This window comes from Hippichthys cyanospilos, chromosome 8 (genome assembly GCF_059441005.1).
Source record: "Hippichthys cyanospilos isolate Australia breed blue-spotted pipefish chromosome 8, RoL_Hcya_1.0, whole genome shotgun sequence".
Taxonomy (NCBI): Eukaryota; Metazoa; Chordata; class Actinopteri; order Syngnathiformes; family Syngnathidae; genus Hippichthys; species Hippichthys cyanospilos.
Window position 1 is genome coordinate 7,007,413 of NC_142376.1, and position 22,331 is coordinate 7,029,743.

At 38.8% G+C, this 22,331-nt stretch overlaps 3 protein-coding genes across 10 annotated transcripts in view; 2 read left to right on the forward strand and 1 right to left on the reverse strand.

Annotated features, from left to right (window-relative positions):
* The window catches only part of kcnq5a (potassium voltage-gated channel, KQT-like subfamily, member 5a), a 57,706-nt gene extending 53,386 nt beyond the window's left edge, over nt 1-4,320 (forward strand). The window contains exons 13-16 of one of the 4 annotated variants that reach the window (XM_088421276.1): nt 295-411; nt 685-774; nt 2,108-2,234; nt 2,872-4,320. In XM_088421276.1, coding sequence (XP_088277402.1) covers nt 295-411; nt 685-774; nt 2,108-2,234; nt 2,872-3,726 — 1,189 coding nt within the window. In that variant the 3' untranslated portion in view covers nt 3,727-4,320. The remainder of the gene's footprint in view (nt 1-294; nt 412-684; nt 775-2,107; nt 2,235-2,871) is intronic. The other 3 variants (XM_088421272.1, XM_088421274.1, XM_088421275.1) reach the window with 3 other exon arrangements.
* A 3,196-nt stretch (nt 4,321-7,516) lies between these two features.
* On the forward strand, nt 7,517-15,419 carry ddx43 (DEAD (Asp-Glu-Ala-Asp) box polypeptide 43). 3 transcript variants are annotated; one of them, XM_088421565.1, is made up of 16 exons: nt 7,517-7,826; nt 8,126-8,181; nt 9,874-9,991; nt 10,054-10,215; nt 10,514-10,595; nt 10,672-10,831; nt 11,277-11,395; nt 11,468-11,578; nt 12,502-12,643; nt 12,737-12,837; nt 13,092-13,179; nt 13,308-13,435; nt 13,569-13,678; nt 13,992-14,130; nt 14,218-14,305; nt 14,375-15,419. In XM_088421565.1, the coding sequence occupies exons 1-16, from the start codon at nt 7,535-7,537 to the stop codon at nt 14,516-14,518; spliced, it is 2,040 nt and encodes a 679-aa protein (XP_088277691.1). In that variant the 5' UTR covers nt 7,517-7,534; the 3' UTR covers nt 14,519-15,419. The 3 variants fall into 3 exon arrangements, 2 of the variants coding, with proteins under 2 accessions (XP_088277691.1, XP_088277692.1); XM_088421566.1 differs by having other exon boundaries at nt 10,057-10,215; XR_015866398.1 differs by lacking the exon at nt 14,375-15,419 and having other exon boundaries at nt 13,558-13,678; nt 14,218-14,304.
* Nucleotides 15,420-16,540: 1,121 nt separating this feature from the next.
* On the reverse strand, nt 16,541-22,235 carry LOC148419970 (elongation factor 1-alpha 1). Of its 3 annotated transcripts, none has more exons than XM_088421787.1 (8): nt 22,097-22,235; nt 20,439-20,633; nt 19,831-20,010; nt 19,459-19,755; nt 19,223-19,373; nt 18,715-18,971; nt 17,527-17,761; nt 16,541-17,337 (listed from the first exon to the last, which is right to left on the reverse strand). In XM_088421787.1, the coding sequence occupies exons 2-8, from the start codon at nt 20,580-20,582 to the stop codon at nt 17,213-17,215; spliced, it is 1,389 nt and encodes a 462-aa protein (XP_088277913.1). In that variant the 5' UTR covers nt 20,583-20,633; nt 22,097-22,235; the 3' UTR covers nt 16,541-17,212. The 3 variants fall into 3 exon arrangements, with proteins under 3 accessions (XP_088277913.1, XP_088277914.1, XP_088277915.1); XM_088421788.1 differs by having other exon boundaries at nt 20,439-20,624; nt 22,097-22,230; XM_088421789.1 differs by having other exon boundaries at nt 20,439-20,597; nt 22,097-22,215.
* Nucleotides 22,236-22,331: the final 96 nt, after the last annotated feature.

Genomic DNA, 22,331 nt, shown 5'->3' on the forward strand with positions numbered 1-22,331 from the left:
ATATTTTTTTCATATTTTTTCAAGTGTTAGGATAGAAAAAAAAGGATCTAAAAATGGCTGGCGCCGAATGAAGAAACAATAACAAAGCTATAAAATTGTTTTTGAAATGTAATTACAATTAAACGACAGCGTGGCTCTATAAGTCACTCGTTGCTGTTTAATAAAAATATAATTTGTTCCAATTGTACAGGTTATCAGCAGTGAAAAAAATTGAAATTCAACCTTGCATTGGAGCAGTGGTGTGTAAGCCCTTTTCCTTGTCACTGTACGCGACATCTCTTTTGTCTCCCTCAGACTAGATACAGTTGTAGGTCCCGCTCCGAGGCCGCTCAGCAGGCACGCCAAGAACTTTTCCTCACCGTCCCTGCATTTGTATTACAGTCAGGCCCGGAGGAAGTCGTCCGCACCGGGGTTAGGCCCGTTCAGCTCGTCCGATGCTCCCTCAACTAACACAACACTAATGTCTACAAATTATAATATCAATGTATTAAGCCTCTTACAGCTCAAAATTAGTATCAATACATTTGTGTGTTTTTTCCCTGTGTGTATGGAATGGCCAGTTGTGCAGTGCCTGCTGTTGTAGAGCTTTGTAGAAAATTATCAAAAATAATGCTGTATTAGTGGTCAATTTTACTGGCAGGTGTGTGTGCGTGTGTGTGACGCTGGTGTTTCTGCTGTCTCCAGACAGGCCAACTTGAGTAGTCGACTCAGGAACATGTCTTCTCCCGCCCTGCATTACAATTACGGAAACAGGAAGAAGAGCTCGGCCTCAGGGTTGCCTTTCTTTTTTTTGTTTCTCAAAGCATCTTTTGGAGTTTTAGTGCTTTAGCTTTCTCTCGTCTGTCCTGACCGTTTTATTTGTTTGTTTGTTTGATTTTTGCAAGTGTAGATGATTTACTAGCATCTTGCCGGATGGTTGCAGTTTGCATGTTGGGGAAACTGCAGAGATGGATGGGAATGGCGTGTTTCAAATGTGAAAGTGTTTCGATTATTTATATATATATATATATATATATATATATATATATATATATATATATATATATATATATATATATATATATATTTATATATATATATATATATATACACACATATGTATATATATATACATATGTATATATATAAAAAAAAAACAGTAAGTATTCTCCATAGTTGAATTGTCCAATTTTTACTTATAACGGAATTTCCTTTTGTGGGAAACAACGGTACATGTCCTGCATGAAAGTTTAAGTGTGTTGACAAAATACAGTACATGTGTAACAACACGAGCAATAAAATGCAAAATATATTGTCCAAAACCAGTTTATAAAAAAAAAAAACTACAGTATTTAGAACATGTACTGTTTAACACTCAGCATAGCAATAGGGTTTTTAAATTTTATTTAGTGTTGTTTATAAGCACATTTTTCTGCCTTACAAAACTTTTCAGTGGTTCATTTTGACCTATAAGGGTTAAGTACTTGCACAATATTGCACTTTACTGTAAATAAAATTCACCTCTAAAGTTGTTTTTTTCAATTCGGTTAGTAAATTTTACAACAGGTCAATTCAACCCACAAAATAACCTGAGGGTTTATGAATGAAAAGTGAAAAAAAAATGCATTCACAAATTCAGTTTGACTCGCAATATAACAGGATGGTAAATGACGAGAGAGAAGAAAAACAAACAGAGCTTTGAGGTATTTGAACATTTGTTGTGTATGGATCAACTTTATAACGACCAGTTAAATACAAAGTAGCCAAGCATTTAATGTCATGTGTTCACTTTGTGTTGTGTTAATGCATCACATTTCTTGTTTTTCTTGGGATTTGTGCGTTTGGTTAATGATTTGTGGAAATGCTCATCGATGGGTGAGGATGAGTTATGTATGTTTTTTGAGGAAGAAAGAAAAACATATCTCCATGTTTTTGTGATTGTTCTTGTAACCGGAATAACGCAATAAAGTGTGCTCCCCCTCCCTTGTTTTCTACTAACCCAAGCAAGCATCCAGGTTTGCTCCTCAACCTGAAAGAAAATACGCGGCCGTCTCGATTTCCCACTCTTTTCCATTGTGTTGACACCAGTGTTTATGTGTGTATCTGTTTTTGTATTTATGTGGGTTAGGGTGGATCAAATCTTGGGAAAAGGCCAAATTGCCGTGGATAAGAAGGTGAGGGACAAACTGAACCCGGACGGAGATGCTCACGATGGCGTCAGCATGCTTGGCCGTGTGTGTAAAGTGGAGAGGCAGGTGAGGAGGAAAAAATATTTAAAATATTCATGTTTCAAATATTATGCATAGGATGGAACAGAACATTCACTTTTTTTCTTGGTTTAAGACTTAGGGTTACTGATTGATTGTCTCGCAGTTAGTGAGTTAGTTAGTTAGTTAGTTAGTTAGTTAGTTAGTTAGTTAGTTAGTTTCATGGCCCATTAGTCAGTCAGCCGTATTCTTGGGTACTTGTTATTTTGGTACGTTGCTAGCTAGCGACCGTTTACTAATTGTTGTCCCTCTGTTAGTTAGTTAGTTAGTTAGTTAGTTAGTTAGTCAGTTAAGTTGATGGCCCCTCATTTACTTAGCAAGTTAGTTAGTTAATCATACTGTTAATCAGTTGTTATTTTTTAAATTGCTTTGTTTGGTTAGTCAGTCAGACTGTTGGTTATTTGTTTAATTGCTCAGTCACTCAGTAAGTTTGCTACTAGGAGTTTTTGTCTTTCTTTCTATTGGTGACTTAATTGTCAGTTAGTTTTTTTTTTATTTGGTGTTTCTTTAGTTGATGGTTGATGGTTTAGCACTTAGTAGGACTGGTGGTAGTTTGTTCAGCTGGTTCACTGCTTGGTGATTGGTTCTTGAGCTGTGTATAAGTATTCTTTCCTTTCGTTTCCAGGTCTCCTCCATAGAGTCGAAGTTGGATTCTCTTCTGGATGTGTATCGACAAGTCTTGCAGCGAGGTCCGTCTGCACTGGCCCTGTCCTCCCTACCGCTCTTCGAACTTGATCAGCACCGCGACTCCGACTACCCGACCTCCATCCTGGACCGAGACCCGCCCTCCCCGCAGGGAAGTGACAAGAACGCCCACCCAAGGGGTCTGCGACTTATCCTGGCCCCAGCCGACAGTGACGAGGGCCCGCCGGACTCTGCGCCTCCATCCTACCCACCGTCCACAGCCTCGCTGTCACCGTCGCCCTTGCTGCCGCCCGACAGCCCCTATCCCACCCTGGTCACCCCCAATGGCACCAGGCGGGCACACTTCCCTGACCTGCCTCCCCCACCACCTTCTGCGACGGGATTCACTCTCCAATTACCTCCTGTCATGCATCCCTCCCACCTACGCTGCCCCGTGCCGGATAGCGTGGTGGCGCACAGGGGCGGCCAGGGACCCTCCGTGGTGGTGGGACCCGGCGAGGAGACCGGTTTCGTGCAACTCCGTGAGAAGCCCGGCTCCAAATCCGACGCCGCCTGGAGACGGCACGTGAGCCTGGAGGTGGACCCCCTACTCATGTTGTCGCCAGGCGACATCCCGTCTGCACCCGACTGGACGGGCACCCTTGGGAAGTCCCTCTCCATGCATGATCTCAATCGACACGGGGGTGACGATTGGAGCGGGAGTGGACTCTACATTTGCGAGCGCAAACTTGGGACCGCTGGCGACCATTCGGACTCTGAAAGGAGCCCAGTTGCAGAACCAGATACGGTCACTCCAGACTTTCTCTGTCAGTCATCGCATATCCAGCTAGCTTGACCACACACACACACACACACACACACACACATATTCACTGTATGCCACTTTTGTGGACACCATTTTAGCTTTTTCACACAAAGTCACTTCTTTCTTGTGAATGTAGAATTTCTTGCTATACAGTATTTCGTTCATTTTCATTAACTTTTTTCATTTTCTTTTTTTACTTCGGAGGCAAATCAAATATCTATTACTGCTTGCAAAGAAGTAAAATGTTTGAATGATCCTAAAAAAAAATGCCACAATGAACAAATCCCCTGATTCATTTAGTATAAACGAATTGGGAACATCCATGCGCTTCCAAAAAGTCTTATAATTTCCGTTTGATGCCACAAGAGGGTGGCAAACGTTTTTCTATTAGAAAAGGCTACATTGTGCAAAAGGTACTGAAACGCTCAACAGTTGGAGTTGTGCATTCAAATTTTGAGTGCCTTTGCTGTTATTCCTGAAATTTTACCTGCCATTTAGTGTGTAATATATATGTGAAAGTGGACAAATGTATGTCAAGCAAAAACAAAAAAAATATGGCAGTAATCTGAAGTAATTTATTTAAGTAATACCCAAACAAAAATGAAAGAAACGTTTATTCCATGAGAAACAGATCTTTAAAAAAAAAAAAATATATATATATATATATATATATATATATATATATATATATATATATATATATATATATATATATATATATATATATATATATATATATATATATATATATATATATACCTAAAAAATGTCAATACAGTATGCCCAAAAATGTAATTATGAGGATATTTAATCCAATTAAAAAACTATATATATTAAACCTTAAAATAAATAAACACTAGTGTTTGAAAATAATTGATGCTTCTTTACGTATTGCATTCGAGAGTGAATCAACGTCACCTCTGCTGGTTGAAGCTGAGTAGTGCAAACCATTTTGACTCAGGCCACCATAGTCAACAATCATTTCCACAAAACTGATAAATTATTAACAATTGCTTTCTATGCCAATGCCTAGTTTTAGCAGCTTAATAGTTATTTCTAACTCGTTCCATTGTCTGCCTTACATCAAATGTCTTTAATCATGCTGTTAAAAAAAGTGAATGAAAGCATGCTGAACTGTTATACAATAATAAGAACTTTTATGATCATCATCCTAAATCAAAATATAACAAGTAGTTAGCATGGTATTATTCAGGATGCATATGACATTATGCCAATCCATTTGAGCATTTATCCCGGTAGCGCACTGGTACACTTGCGAGGCCCACTACTATAATCACTTCTTCCTCGTAACAATTTTTTTCATTACTGTATGACATTGCTGCACAGTGATAGTACAATTTGGCTATGCGTAACTACTGGTGGGCCTTTTGGTGCTAATAGTACAATCCCAGAAGCTTCAAGTTTGTGACACATATACCAATTAGTTTGTTTTAGTTGTGATACAAAATGTAGAACAGTAATTTACTGGGTTCAATTAATTACTAGTAGTAAAAGGTAAATGTCACTGGTAGGATCTAGTGGTTAATCGACAAGGGGGCTGAATTGTCTTAAGATAAAGCGTGCACTAGTACAATGGCTTTCAATGTGTGTTTGTTTACGACACCGGAGAACTTAAACGACTGGTTTCTTGATTCATTTGTTGCAAAAGGTTAGAAGCAATTGCTAGTGGAGTAGCAGGTGCACAATATATGTTAAGTGAAGCAATGCTAACAAAAACGTAGAAGGCTCTGCACTGCATGTTGTTTGCCTAAAACACATACAAAAAATTAATTTTGAATACCTATAACTGATTTTCTTATCTTGTCATTTGATTGCAGAACTTTTAGAAGACTTTGACTAGGTTGTATGAGAATCTTTTTTGACAACCCCTGATATTTGGGTGCTGGTGGCCCAAACGTAAAGAAGATAATTGACCAATTGGCCAATCACATTAATTTGGATATCATATTAAGGTTATTCCAGTGAAGCCTTGGTTATAAAGCACATTTCATTCAACTGCCTCTTAACACATTACAAACTGAATATTTAACAAAGTGTGTATCTTTATGCTTTGTGGGAACCGTTTTTATTACGCTGTATGCTTCCACTACACCTTAGCGCTACCTGGCATGTTGTAGCTCCAAAAGCTATTGCATTGAAAGCGTGCAGAAATCTCAGACTTGCCTCCACACTATAAACTCATAAAAACAATTGCTTAAAAATGCAAAGTAGTAAAAGCTTGACGTATAAATCAATCAAAAATCAGTTCCTGTCTTCTTTTGTATATTGTTATAGTTGTATTATATGTAAAGTAGCGGAATGCTAAATCAACACAAACACTAGTAACTTGCTGCCAGCTGGAAAGGCTAGCTCCAGGTTGCAACTTGTCTTGCTTTTTTAAAAAATTATTATTATTATTATTGTGAAAAGAAAATAGGATATTAGCTATTAATGGCGCATGTGCTTGATGCCATGCTATAAATCATGTCAAAATGTGACATGCTTACAATGATCAAGTCATGAGAAAAATGCACAGAAAGATAAGCAAGAGCTTTCTGTGACTAATTTTACAATATGCTGAAGAAAACATACAGTACTGGAAAAGTCACATTTCAGGTAGAGCTTGTATTAATACCGCTTTGTGTTCTAATCTGTCAGTGTGAGGCCAATTTATCTCTCTTTTGTTGCAAAAGTTGTGAGTCTTGTCAAACTGTCGTCATATTTCAACCGTAAAATACTTTTTTTTTTTTGGCTCGAATCTCAGATTGCCAACATACTGATTCACAGTAGTCTTAAATGTCTTTTGTTTGTCTATTAACAAGATCGGAGTATTTTCTAACAGGCCAGTGTATTTAAATATGTTATTGCTGGTATGACGCAATACAAAAAGCACAGTGGAGTCTGTAACGCCTGAAAATGTGACACACTACACTAGTTGAATGTGTCTTAATGTTGGAGGATTTTGATTGAAGACTTTGAAAAACAAAGAAATTATTCACGTTTAAGAATGTGTTGATCGCTTCACGGTACCTTTTTGTGTAGTTTACAAATGAATGCCATGTTATTTGCTTATCAGCCTACTAACTGGGGATCATTTTTCAATCTAGTTCGTTTAACTCACGTAGCTCTCACCACTGATTTTTGCATTGTATTTTAAATAATGCATTTTCTCTATACTGCTTGAACGGTAATTTATTGTTTACTGTTACACAACGGGCCTTAAAAAGCTTGACAATGTTAACACTATGTTTACTTTGAAATTAATTTATTACAAGTGCACATTAATTCTCTGTATGAGAAAAAGCCAAAATGATTTTGTTATTCTTTAATAAAAACTTTAAGAGAAAGTTTCTATAGTAATTGTCTTTCATTTTAAGAGTCAACTCGATTTCATCCCAGTGGTTTAATGATTATCATCCTACATCCACACACTTCTATAAAAGTTATCAAAAAAAAAGATAATTGGTTATTCATTCATTTTTTTAATATTACTGTATTACCCTCATCCAGAGCCCCACAAAACCAAAACTACCATTGGAAGATGACACATTTGTTAAAATGGGAAATTTGAGCCTCAAATCAATGATCAGACATCACTCATAGTCAATGATCTGGATGATAAAACGTCCAAAACATTTACGTCCCCATACACAACTGTTGAACTGCAACGGGTGGAGATCGCTTCAAAGAAAATAATCTTTTTTCTTTTCTTTTCTTTTTTAACACTACAGTACTTGATTTTATGACAATGGAAGTGAAACTCAGACTTGCCAAGAGTCATTCAAGGCGTCATCTCGATTACCAAACGCTAACACCTTGGTTCAAGTTCAATTTAAAAATGTCGGATTGGGAAGAGGACGAAAATGAGCTCGAGCCAACACCGACAACGTCTAAAACTACGCCTAGTAGAAATATTTCTTTCGGTGTTCGAAACAGGAACAAATTCATAGCTCGCGGGGAAACTGGAGAAGATTATAATGGCGGCAGTAATAGGCGCGAGGTCCAAAGAAGAGAAAATGACGGGGTTTTTTCACGGAGCAACGAGCGAGGACCGGACAGAAACCGCCATTTCGGTTCCAATTCACCCGTCTTAATCACCGTGGAAAATGGCTTGGTTGGGAGAATAATTGGTATGTATTTTTTTCCGTATACTTCATGAACAGTAAATTTGGTCAGTGTTTACTGGTTTTTGGCATGTTATTAGACATTTAGTTATTTAGAAAATTGCCTAGGTAATGTCCACTGTACAGTTGTGTCCACAGCATTGCCTGTTTTTTTTCCCCCCCTTGTTCTGTTTAATTAGTGTTGCTAATTGGCATGGTAGCCAATGCATAGCCCGCTACTAGCTTAACTTGGTTCTGGTTTTTGCCGTTTGTACTCATTTAAATACGAGTTTTAATTTATTAAACTTCTCAATTTCTGTTTTAAGGTCGCGGAGGTGCTAAAAAACGTGAACTGGAGGAGAATAGTGGTGCGAGAATCAAGGCAAGTTGAAAGGTCATGTCTGTGCTGATTGACAGTCGGTTAATTTGTATGTTTACATGTTTTTGTGTCCATTATACTTTTACCTGTAATTGACTGGAGTTGAGATGCATTTAAATTTTTACGATACTCATTCCGAGTAGAATCGAAGTAAAAAGTGAATACTGTACTGCACTCCAAATATAAGAAGCCCCCCCCCCCCAAAAAAAAAAAAAAAATCATGGGCGCGTCCATTAAACGGTATCTTAAAAACTAGAACTTCTTGTTTATTCGACACAATTCGAACAAGATTGTTTTGTCAGGCACATAAGTTGAGGTTGAGTTTTGACTCAGAGATGTGCACTTTTATATCGGTCGTATATTTACTTAAAATAATTACCGTAACGAAACGAGCTATACATACGGCAAGCGTCAGTTGGCTGGTAGCAGCAAGTGCCTATTGCAGCTAACAGCAGCTCGTATTAGCTAAGGTTGTTACGGCATTATTTTATTAAAAGGAGTGAGCAGACTGTAACCAAAGTCAGAGTCCATTCTTGTTCAAGGAAAGGTATTCCATTTGATCCATTTGATTTTGGTCTTTTGGCCTATTCACGCCATCATAAACTTGGTACATCATGGATGCTTCGCAACACTGTATTTATGGTAAAATGAACCCGACCCCCAAATTAAGGGTGTGTTCTCAACAAACCAGGTGAAATTGGAAAAAATGCACCAAGTTGAAAGAAATGTCAACATTAACTTTTCACAATGTAATTCTTAGTGGGGTGTTTTTTTTCTAAAATATTTTGTTTAAAAAAATAAACATGGATTAAAGTATGTGATATTATAAATTGACAAACCAAAGGGCCTTTTTAATTTATTCCTTAAAACATTTGGGGATACAAATTTACATATGTGTGACAGACACATTGTCGGTTTGTTCCTTAAAATAAAGCAGTGGTTCTTCTGACAGCATCAAACATACAAGAAATACCCTACAAATTTTATGTCTGAGAGCTGATATGATTGAAAAGATTTGTCAAAAGAAAAAAAAAAACAATTGTTAAAAAGGGGGGTGGGCGTTTATTTTCCCTTGGAGTAATAGGTTGCATTTTTTTAACAATTGCCCTAAAAATAAAATGCATTAAAATTTGTGATGTTAGGAGTTATTTACCTACTTCAAAGCTTTTTAGAGTAAAATAATATACATTTATGCCCCCTAAAAAGTCTTTTTTTTCTTTTAACAAACACAGCATTAAAACATTTTTTAGTGTTTTTTTTTTTTAATATCTCAATTGAAAATTATTGAAGTGATCCGATGTCAAAGCTTTTTAGAGTAAAATAATATACATTTATGCCCCCTAAAAAGTCTTTTTTTCTTTTAACAAACACAGCATTAAAACATTTTTTAGTGTTTTTTTTTTTTTTAATATCTCAATTGAAAATTATTGAAGTGATCCGATGTGATAAAAGCTATAAAAAGTGTTACTGTTTTTGTTTCAATGCTTTCATAACTGAGACAATTTATGGTCGTTAAGGGTTTAAACGTTCATCAAATAATAAGGTGCGGTCAGGGCTAACTTGCAACAAAATTAAGATGCAGAATTCGTCAAAGAAGCATTTTCACAATCAGACTGTCATATCACCCAGGATGAGGTAAAAGCAATATTTAGATGCAATAAAGGCATTCGTTATTAGATTTAACTGCTGTTACAGATCAACGACGGTGAGATTGAGGCAGAGGTGGTCATCTTTGGACTCTCTGACGCCCAGCAGAAAGCAAAAGAAATGATTGAAGAGCTACTGACCAACGAGAGCCCTCGATTCCACGGTGGTAAGTCCACTGGTCTCAAATGAAAACTCTTCACAGAGTATTTATTAGAATCAATAACCTAGGAGGACATGGAAGAAGAGGAGCAGAAGGAAGAAATGAAGGAATTGGCTCTGTGTGGTCCGCGACGCAATTACAGGCATCTGAGGTGGCCCCGACTCGTGTGACCATAGACTGGAACAGCATTCGGGATAACATGGACAAATATCAAGAGATGAAGTGGAAAGGTGATGAATCGGTACACAGTCATCACAATACACATAAAGACACACTTTACGTACCAGTAAAACGTTCAAGATGTTAACTCTTGAAAATGCACAGACTAACCTGACCATAATTCCTATTTTTATTAAGTTAACAGAAAAAAGTTGTTTTGTACTTAATTTCCTTTTTATTTTTATACAATATAGTAAATATAGTGCAAATAGTAAACACTTAACAGTTATTTTTATAAATAATGTTTCAGTTGAACAAGCTTGCGACTGGGTTTGATATATTTTATCCCTCTCTGTAATAATCTTGCAGACCTTCCACCCATAAAGAAGAATTTCTACACTGAGGCAGAAAGCGTGTCCCTCCTCAACACTGAAGAAGTTTCTGATTGGAGGTAAATGTCAAAGCAAATCCATTCATTTTATGTCACATCTATTTAGCTGAGTATTTTTGTCATATTTTGCGCACAGGAAGATGAATAATAACATCTTTGTGGACGACCTTATAGAGGGTGAGAAAAAACGGCCCATACCCAACCCCTGCCGGAGCTTTTTGGAGGCATTTCAGCTTTACCCAGAAATCATGGATAATATCCATCGGGTCGGCTTTGTTAAACCAACCCCCATCCAGGTGTCTACTGTCTCCATTCTGTTGCGTTCTGTACTTTTGCATAGTAATCAAGTTAAGTAGAACTACTGATGCTTTGACAGTCAGGTAAAAAGTCAATTCTGTACACTGTTTAGGTATTACATCAGACCACCTCTGGAGGGCAATTAAAGCAGATATTTTCTTTATTTAGGCTTTTTTGCAATAAGTAAAATGAAGATTGAAAATCAGTTTTGTGGGGTGGAAATAATTAGCAGACTTTTATATTCAACCTATGTTACTATTTTTTAAGTTTTTTTTCCATTATGTATTTTATGTAAATATGCAATTGCAGCACATTTGCAAGGTTCTGGATAAAAGGCTTAAATGACATTCGAAAAAAAATTATAGTAGGCTATCGGAATTTCATCTCTTACATTTATATTTTCTCATCTTTCTGTCGAATTTCAAGTATGTGCTTTTTCCTCAGTCTCAGGCATGGCCCGTGCTGCTCAGTGGGGAGGACCTGATTGCCATTGCTCAAACAGGAACGGGCAAAACTTTAGCTTACCTTCTACCCGGATTCATCCACATGGATGGACAACCCTTGTGAGTCCTGCATCTGTATGGTTGCCCTTTTTGAAGAAACAAGAATACATTTTTATGTATTTGTATGGGCAGACCTCGATCAGAGCGTGAAGGTCCCGGAATGCTGGTGCTGACCCCCACCCGAGAGCTGGCTTTGCAAATAGAAGAGGAGTGTAGCAAGTATCGCTACAAAGACTACAAAAGGTTAGCACACTGGCTTGTTATTCAAGAGCCACCCACAGCACGTGAAATTTAGTGATATCATATACAGTAACTAACCACTATACATTATTCTCTCGATGAATCAGAATAAATCACAAATTTTCGTTTCTATCTTTTTAAATTCGAAAACAACTTTTTCAGAAATAAACACTTTATTACTGGTTTTGTGACTGACATGTTAGAAAACAAACTTAAATATTGATAATTGTTTTTTTAAAAAATAAAGCCAGATTGTTGTGAGTATCTTAATTGATTTAAAACGACAGTCTGCCTTCATACATGAATAAGTAAATCATGCTGTATTTTCTGCAAAGAGGCTGAAATGCTGCAATGCTAGGACTCTGTTGGGCAACCAATTTGACATTTTTTTCAATTTTAATTAGATCAGTTTTTACAGATCAGGATTCTTCATGATCAGTGAGTTTATTAAAAAAAATAATAATAATCACTGATCCAATAGTACAATGTCTATCTAAATAACTTGCACAGGTAAAAACATCAATCATCAAAAACAACCCAAGACAGAAATAATGGATGCAACAATTTACTGCAACTTACATTACTATACTGTAATTAAATTGCTTTGTATCGACAAGTATATACGGTAAATCAGGAAACTAATTATATAGCAAACATTCTTATAACGATACAAGAAATATTCATACCAATGCAAATAGCCATAATTTCTCTCAGAACTTTTGTACTTCTGGTGATCGGATCAGTGACATTATTGATCACTCTGCAAATTTACATGACCTATGATCTCCATTACTGCATAAAATGCCAACAAAGGTCTGATCACAGTCAAGTCAAGTCGCGACTTGATTTAAGCCTTCAATGATGATGAAGATGTGATATACTTGGGAAGCTCTACGTTGCCAGAAACAGTTTCTGTTTTCTGTTAGCATCTGCATCTATGGCGGCGGAGACAGAAAAGGTCAGATCATCTTGGTGCGCAGTGGCGTGGACATCGTCATCGCCACACCGGGACGACTAAACGATCTGCAAATGAACGAGCTCATCAGTCTTCGCTCCATCACTTACTTGGTTTGTTGTCTGTTTGTTTTTGCTATTAGCCACTATTTCATGTCCTTCCCTTAATGATTGTTGTATATTGACATGCCAAACAACTTCAAACAGGTGCTAGATGAAGCAGATCGGATGCTGGACATGGGCTTCGAACCTCAAATCATGAAGATTCTGCTGGACATCCGGCCTGACAGACAGACTGTTATGACAAGGTATTAAAACATTTTAGAAGTTGTCATCTTAAATACTGCTAAAAATTTCAAATGCATTCATATTCTTAACTCTGTGAAACAACTCTTACTTTAGATACTACTCCAATCTGAATCCAGGGCTTTAGCTTTTAAATGCTAATACTGTATACTGTACTTTTTTTTTAAAGGAGAAGAAAATTATTTCCAGTAGTGTCCACCAGATAATGCTACTTTACACATTCAAATCATGGATTGCACCATGTGATCTGTTTCAGTGCCACCTGGCCCACAGGCGTGAGACGTCTGGCCAAATCATACCTCAAGAATCCCATGATGGTCTATGTTGGCACCCTGGACCTGGCAGTAAGTGAGCACGACATGTCAAGCACCCTTGGTACATTTTGTTTTAGCATTATAAAAAAAATAACTCAATAATAACAATCTACAAGTAAATGATTAGAAGATGGATTAATTGGTCTCACGTGTGACAGGCTGTAGATACGGTGCAGCAGAATGTGCTGGTGGTACATGAAGAAGACAAAAAGTCTTACCTGTTTGGATTCTTAGGGAATTTGCTCCCTGAAGATAAAGTTATCATCTTTGTCGGCAAGAAGATCGTGTAAGTTATTTCTACACAATGTTGCATTTACCGAAGAAAACATTGCTAAGTGTCAAGACTCTAGATAATGTGTCCATGTAGATGTTTTGCTAAACTTACCCGGAATGGTAAAAATCATGCAGTCCCTTCACAGGTGCGATGACCTATCTAGTGACATGTGTCTTCACGGTTTGGTCGTGCAAAGTTTACATGGCGACCGGGAGCAGTTTGATCGTGAGGAGGCGCTCAAGGACTTTAAAGAAGGTGAACCACAGAAGAAGTGTCTTGCCTTAAATGGGACATCTGTTTTACCTACTGGTTATCTGCAGTTGAAACGTTTGAGTCAAGCAATAAATGAGTATAATGAAGTTAAGATAATCGCTATCGTATCAAAGCCAACAGGTAAGTAGGGTACACGCGTTAACAGTAGCTAACAGTTGTTGCTTTCCGATGCTTTATGCCACACAGTTTCATAATTTTGTGAATTTGTTTGAAGGGCTTCCTAATTATGCGATTGAATGACAATAAGCTTTGCTCCAAGTGTTATTTGAATGTCTTTTATTTTGGCACCGTGTAGGCCGCGTTCGTATCCTTGTGGCCACGGACTTGGCGTCTCGTGGCTTGGATGTCCATGACATCACTCACGTTGTAAACTACGACTTCCCTCGAAACATCGAGGAATATGTGCACCGCGTGGGCCGCACTGGACGAGCGGGGTGAGGCTGGGGAAAGATAACCTATGTGGACAAAAATAAAAATGCTTTTAAAAATGACATATTAAAACAAGATTTTTTATGACCCAGACGCTCCGGAACTTCCATTACCCTGGTAACAAGAGAAAACTGGAGGATGGCACCGGAGCTGATTCCCATCCTGCAGCGATCGGGCCAGGTTAGTCCACAAAAAAAAAAAAACATCTTCAAACAGGCTAACAAGTCACAATGGAAATGGGCCCTGCAGGATGTCCCCATGGAGTTGGTGCAAATGGCGGAAAGGTATGAGAAGCACAAGAGGGAGAAGGACATGTCTGATCGAGGGGGTCGGGACCGAGGACGTGGTGGGCGACGTGGGGGCAGAGAACGCAGCCAAAATTGGGGATTCTAATCTGTCTGCTTCAGTTTGAGCACAGGTATGGAGAAGTTGCTATCAATCAGGGGTGGGCACCCCTTTGTGTATTTGATTCTGAAAACAAACATATGGGTTCTTTAGTGGTTTGATTTAAGGTTGTGGACCTGCTCTAAAATGTCATGAGGTGTGTGTATGATACATGAAGATATGGCCAAGACCTCCTACGATATACTCAGGCCTTTGCAGCATCATAACATATTTCACAATGTACAAAAAAAATAGTCCTCTCGCCTTAGAAGACAAAAAAAAAATTGAATTCCTGAATTTTTGGAATGCACATTGGCAAAGGAAGTGTTTAATAGTATTTACAATAAATGAGCCATGTTGCTGCATTTAAAAAAAAAAAAGGCATTTGAACTAAATGGGCAAAATGTTCCCAATGCAAAAAATATACTTGTCCCGATCATATAAATGCTCAGTCTTGATAAAGAATGGAGGAGGTGAATGTGGCACGTGGTCCATACTTTGCCCACCCTTGATATATACGTACAGTATATTCCAAGTTTTATTTTTGCAGAGAAACCCTAGGTTTGGCAGTAAGTCCCCTGCATTTTGGTTTTCTCAACAGTTTGATGGAAATTCTTGCCTAATTTGACGTCCTAATTTGTCATTGAATGGTTAAGTCTCTATTTTGTTATATTATTTAGTTGTTACCAATTGTATATGTTGCTGAAGTGTTGGTCAAACATCACACATAATCTGGGTTTATGACCAAACTTGATCTTAAATTGAGTAGCGTTCCAAAATTGTTGTTCATTCATTTTGTTTTGTTTAGTTTTGTTTTTAAGTTGTTTACATTGGACTTGTTTTTTCTCTGTAACTTGACTAGTTCAGTCTATGTTATTCTGTTTAATAAAGATATTTCATCTACTCGGTATGTACATATAAAAACAGTTTTTTAATTACTCTTTAACAGTAAATTGTAGTTATAATAGTAATTAACTCTGTTATAATTGTTATACGTAGGACTTGGTATTGTTCTTTACCATCAAATTGGTCTTGACTTGTACCGCCACCCTGAGTTTTTTGTTTTTGCTTTGTACTCCTCCAAAGTGTTGGTCTTGACCTGGCCTTGACTCCACAATGTCTTGGTCTTGACTCAGTCAAGCCAAACATTTTATTTGCAATATGTCACTGTGTATCCCCACTAGTCTAAAGATTGTATTTTAATATTGTTTGTGGAACTAGAGTTATGTAGATAAATTGGTCCTTTTGGCTTTTTACCACCCTCTTTAACGAATATTCACATCAAACGTCCCTCTGGCTCAAATTGCATGTGTCACAGCTCACTTGTTTTCTGATTTTGGTTTCATTACTAATGAAATGCCTTATGTCTCAAAATTTTGGTTTTCACTTGGCCTCAAATTGTTGGTCTCGGCCTTGACTCCTCTCAATCTTAATCCTAACATTCTATCCGTCTCGCTCTTGACTTGATCTGAGGTCCTCAAACTAATGTTCTTGACTTTGCCTTGACTAAAGTCTCAGTTTTGACTGTCTCTTCCAACTCTTGGTCTTGAGTTGTTAAAATCCTAGTCTAGAATAGCCTTTGACTCAGGCTTTGTCTTTACTTGGAATTAACTCTCTATTTGCTTTGCGCTGACTCCTTGGTATTAAAGTCTTGCTCACAACTCCACCAGGTTTTGAGTTCAGATTTGCATTTGAGTTCAGATTTGCATTTGAGTTCTAAAAAGCTTGATCTTCGTTCAGCCTCTGTTTTGGACTTAACTGACACCACCCATTGAGTCTTGGTCTTGACAAAGAGTTTTTGTTTTGATTATACTATGTTATCAGTCAATTTGAAGGATTCCTTTTTAGTGTAAAAACTGGACAAGCTTATCTTCTTTTGCGCTCAATTCCAGTGCAGTTGTAGCTTAGTCTTGGAATTTTGTAATTGGGATTTACATCCATTGAGAATTTTGAATGCATTCCAAGCCTTGCTTTTCAGTCCTTCTGAGTAAATACAGAAACACTCAAAATGACAGAGAAACACAGCCAACGTGCTGAGTGGAATTGTTTAATGTGGAAAAGCGTCTTGTGCCATCCTACAGTAAGGTGCAATAGCTTAGTCAGTTTTTAAATATATCTCCAGTGCATGTGCAAAGTTAGCAAAGTGCCAATGAAAGTGCTTAAAGAAATAGGAGGCATACTTGGAGCTCCTCAAAGGTCACACGATGTCGTTTGTTTTAAATGCTAGTTAAAGCTTAACCACAACAAAACGTCACGTTCTACCTACTTACAAGTCAGAAAAACACAGTAGTTTTAACGGCTAGTCCTGGGCTCATATTGTACAGAGCGCAGTATAACGTAAAACGGACACTAAGAAAGGACAACATTCACTATGTAAACAGTACCTGTACTTGAGAGCTCTAGTTAGGCGATAGATTGGAATACCCCTAGTTGAACACTACCACAGAATGGTATTGCCATGAATCATATGAACAGTAAACACTTAAAACTATGTGTTATCACATTATATATCATGGTAATTCAACTACGATAGGAGTCATCAGATCTGTTTGTATTTTTTTCTTTCCTTCGGATGGTTTTGCGATGCATTGTGATGATTAACCAGTCTTTGGTTATTAAGTTGAAGCAGCCAATCATGGGATGAAGCCGGATGACTGATTTCCTGCCCTGGGAGACCCTGGGGTCGCCAGCATAGCACAACATTCATTTATTCCTCTGGGCCTTCTGGGCGGACTTGGTGATTTTGCCAGTTGTGGAGGCCTTCTTCTCCACGCCCTTAATAACTCCCACGGCAACCGTTTGGCGCATGTCACGCACTGCGAAGCGACCTGCAAGTCAAGATGGGGAAACTTGTTCAAGTTACTGCCGTGGCTGTCAAATATCTATTTTAATTGGACTGGCAGAAAATGAGTCAAGAAACCTTTGTGTTATTGGAAGACAAAGGTCAACTTGCAATTTGAGGTGTTAGTTTCCCACATTTTGTCAAGAGCTACCCTAGCTGTTCTTCTCAAACTTACCCAGCGGTGGATACTCTGAGAAGCTCTCAACACACATGGGTTTGCCCGGAGTCATGTCCACGATGGCCGCATCTCCCGATTTGAGGGATTTGGGGTTGTCCTCCAGTTTTTTACCAGAGCGGCGGTCTATCTTTTCCTTGAGCTCGGCGAACTTGCAGGCGATGTGAGCCGTGTGACAGTCTAGCACTGGGGCGTAGCCGGCACTGATCTGGCCTGGGTGGTTCAGGATGATGACCTGCAGGCACATTGAAAGGCGAAGCATGTGGTCACACGAAATTTTTGATTTACCCCCCCCCAATAGAAGAATAATGCAGATAGAATTAGCCTGTTTCAGTCCCAGCATCAAATTGTTTAATTTTTCATTATCGTTATTTAAAGCAACAATAAGAAGCTTTTTACCTTTTATTAAATATTTTATTACTTCTTTTGATAAAATCATCTTAAAAATACAAAGCTCAATTGTAATTTTGTCACAACATGAGGAGGTCTGTATTGTTTTTACTGGTAGTAAGCAACTTCGACGAGGGTGGCAGGATCCCAGCTACACAGAAAACTACAAACATGGTAACTCCTACACGACATACATCCATTACTGATTCCGTGGCAAGTTCTGCAAAAACAACCAGATATATACAAAGTTTTGTTTAAGGAGACAAAAAAGAGGGAACCAGATAAAATTGCCACCACAGATCTACACTGGCCCTGTGTTCACTCTCAGACACGAGAAGGGATTTCCATATGACGCTTCCTTGCTTCTGGTCCTGGACTAGTAAGTACAATAGCTGTTAATGTACAAAAATGGTAATGTTGATTTCAGCGCTCAGAAAGTTGCATTGTTGCAATAAATAGCTATACATTTGATAGTTGCATGGCTGCTTGTGTCAGTGTAGAACTGCGAATTAACTCAAAAGTATGATACTGTTTCTACACGATTTGGTTCATGTCGAGTCATCCTTCACACAGTCACAGTTAACAGAAATGTAATTCAGTCCAAATGCAATTGACTGGGAGCTCAGGCTTTCATGACGCTAGGTGCTGGTCTTCATGGGCAATGTATCTTCATAATCAATAAAAATTGAAAGTTCTTTAGTGTTGCTTTAACAAATAAAGTATAGAAATAATGTGGCATTTGAAATAAGCAATTTTTAAAATATGCAAACTAGGTCTTCTGACGACGAAAATGTCCACCTGAGCAGTGAAACTAGCAGCCTCCTGCGGCGGATCAGTCTTGCTGTCTCCAGCTACGTTTCCGCGGCGGATGTCCTTCACCGACACATTTTTGACATTGAAGCCAACGTTGTCTCCCGGCAGGGCCTCAGAGAGCGCCTCGTGGTGCATCTCCACAGACTTGACCTCGGTGGTTATGTTGACAGGGGCAAACGTTACCACCATACCGGGCTTTAGGATGCCCGTTTCCACACGGCCTACCGGAACGGTGCCAATACCTAAGCATGGAGAACACTGCGTCAAATTTGCCATTTGTCTGGAAGTGATCGTGGATATTCTCATCTAGCTGAACATTTTGTCCTGTTTGTACCAGAATTTTGAAAAACAAAGCACCTTTTGATCTCGGTACAATATTTTGGTTTAGAACAACTGATCTATTGGGACGTGGATATCGGAACCCAAGAAATTATTATCCAAGAATCTGCTAAGTTTTCAATGATAGTTAGAATAAATTGAGTTATTGACATGCCTCCAATCTTGTAAACGTCTTGAAGGGGCAGACGAAGAGGTTTGTCTGTTGGACGAGTGGGTGGCTGGATAGCGTCCAGGGCTTCAAGCAGTGTGGTCCCTGATGCATTTCCATCTTTTCTGTTGATCTTCCATCCTTTAAACCATTGCATCTACAACATTGAAAACTGTTAGTAAACAAGGGAAGTACAGCAGGAAACACAGCAGAACTTTGGCAAAAAAATAAAATGTACATACATTGGGGCTGGCATCAAGCATGTTGTCTCCATTCCAGCCAGAGATGGGCACGAAAGGTACAGTGTCTGGATTGTAGCCAATCTTCTTGATGTAGGTGCTGACTTCCTTGACAATTTCCTCATAACGCTTCTGGCTGTAGTTGGGCTCGGTGGAGTCCATCTTGTTGATGCCCACGATGAGCTGCTTCACGCCCAACGTGTAAGCTAGCAGTGCATGCTCTCGGGTCTGCCCGTTCTTGGAGATGCCGGCCTCAAACTCCCCCACGCCAGCAGCCACGATCAGTACAGCGCAGTCGGCCTGAAAGATGGGAGACCATTCGGCATATCAATGCAAATCTGGTCAACTCTGTCTTTGTTCCTTCATTTTTCCCACCTGGGAAGTCCCGGTGATCATATTCTTGATGAAGTCCCTGTGGCCTGGAGCGTCGATGATGGTCACATAGTACTTGGTTGTCTCGAACTTCCACAGCGAGATGTCAATGGTGATCCCACGCTCCCTCTCGGCCTTCAACTTGTCCAGCACCCAGGCGTACTTGAACGACCCCTTCCCCATCTGGACAATTTCAAAAGAAACTGTCTGCTGTGAATGATAGTCTCGGTTCGATGTGTACACAAGCTCAAGCAGATGCACCTGAGCAAAATAACTTTTCATTGTGACAAAGGTAGGAATTTTCTGTTTTGTGACCTAAGCAACAGTTTCTTATTTTTAGCTGCTTTTCATATCTCTGTGATGTCATTTTTTTAAGTGACTGCATGGCAACAAATATAGCCACTTTGTGCTATCCTTGGAGACTCGCAAAGCAGAAATGATTTTGTCTAGGTTTCCAGACTGCAAATGAAGCATCACTACAGGCCAATGTAAGTAAATAGCCATAAAAATTCAATTGCACTATCGCTGGTAGAGATAGCGATAGTCCAATTTACTTTTTTGATTAGCTATTTGTACAGCAAAAAATGACGCATAATCTCGTGCGTCCTTACCTCGGCAGCCTCCTTCTCGAACTTCTCGATGGTCCGTTTGTCAATACCGCCGCACTTGTAGATGAGGTGGCCCGTGGTGGTGGACTTGCCCGAGTCCACGTGGCCAATTACCACGATGTTGATGTGGACCTTCTCCTTGCCCATGGCCAATGATGGCAACTGCTCAAGAAAGGCTCAGTTGGGCTTCTGCAAAAACTGGCACAGGGCCTCGGTGAGTGCTTTTTCAACAACATCTTCTGATGCATTTTGTTTGCTTTTTAGAAGTAGTCAATTTCATACAGGCTTTCAAAGTAGATGACCTTTGCCACATTATTGTTACCCTTAAGGGTTTCTAACACTACTCAACAGTCATTTTAACCAGATGTGTTTTTTTTGTTTTTTGATGCTCATTTAAAACCATAACTTTTTTTGTTTACCAGATCAGGGTTTTTTTTGTTGTTTTTCATATATATATATATATATATATATATATATATATATGAAAAACAAAAATAATATATATATATATATATATATATATATAATGTGTGTGTGTGTGTGTATGGAACAGTACATTTTTCAAATTAAGAGCAAATTATTTGGAATATAAATCAACTTCTTGCCAAATTGTCTTAGGGTGACTTATTTGCAAAATCACCTGTCTTTGATTTGCTAAAATGTTAAACAAACCATCTTCTTTCAAAAAAAAATAAACAAGCTTTGCGCTGCTTAGGGTGTACCTAGCTAAAAAAAAAAAAAAAAAGAAGGGGGGGGCAGTATAGCAATAAAAATAAATGTTGGGAAACCACTATGCTCAAGTGAACAAAAAAATTGTATTTTATTAAAAAAAAATGTTCACAAATGTAATTAATTGAACAACAGACAACAACAAATACTCTTTTCTGCTGTCCCCAATGTAATGCCACAAAAAATGGCTGCACCTAAACTTTTTGTGTTGTTTAAATGGTGGCTGAATTAGCGCCGCTGAAACTGTCCTTTAATTGCCAGGAAACCAATGTGAATAGATTGCGCTCGGTGTTATAACGTTGGCTAGCGCCATCTAGCGGTGGCTGTCTGAACTGCACTCTAATATTTGCTTGAATCTCAAAACAGAAAAATAAATCAACTCATTTATTAATCAATTGCGAAAGCAAGGCACTCTGAGATGCATGTTTTGTTTCCTGCTTTCCACCTAGCCGTCATTTCCTGTCTGATATTTTCCTCTACCGTTACGTTTCCCTACCATGTTTGTCGTCCCTGTGCCGACACACCCTGGCAACGCTGTTTAACACCCCCCCCCCACACACACACACACACACACATAAAAAAAAATCCACCATTTTGTCAGTTATCTCTGCACACGTTCTTTATATTTAATTAAGCACGCAATCGGCACGCGGTGCAGCTTGTAAACATCCTCATCTATCTTGTCCAGTAGCGTCACTGATGCAGCTGCCGCAGTGCACCCCCCCCCCCCCAACCCAAAAAAAACTGCGGCAACTTAACGACAAATATCTCAAGTCACGTGAAAGATGAATAGGCAAAAAGCCTGGGCTGTGTTGTCCACACTCGACCCCCATTATGAAAAATAAAACGCCTACGCATACTTGCCCTGTCTTTAGCATCACATTCCCGGGACACGACCTTTGGGGGAATTTTTATGACGTAATCTTGCTTACCTTAGCGGGGAACTGCTGAATGTTTTTACTGCTGTTGGTCAAGTGCAGGTCGTCTGAGGGAGCGCGCGCGCACACTTGAGGACAGACGACGCTGATCCGCTTGCAGTCGCGTGCACGACACGCTGTCAGGGAGGGGATGGGGTGATTGCGTAATTGCGCGTGCTCGCTCCCAGTCGTTCAGAATCGGCTGTGTTTGACAGCTAATCACCACCTTCTATATACACATATCATGATA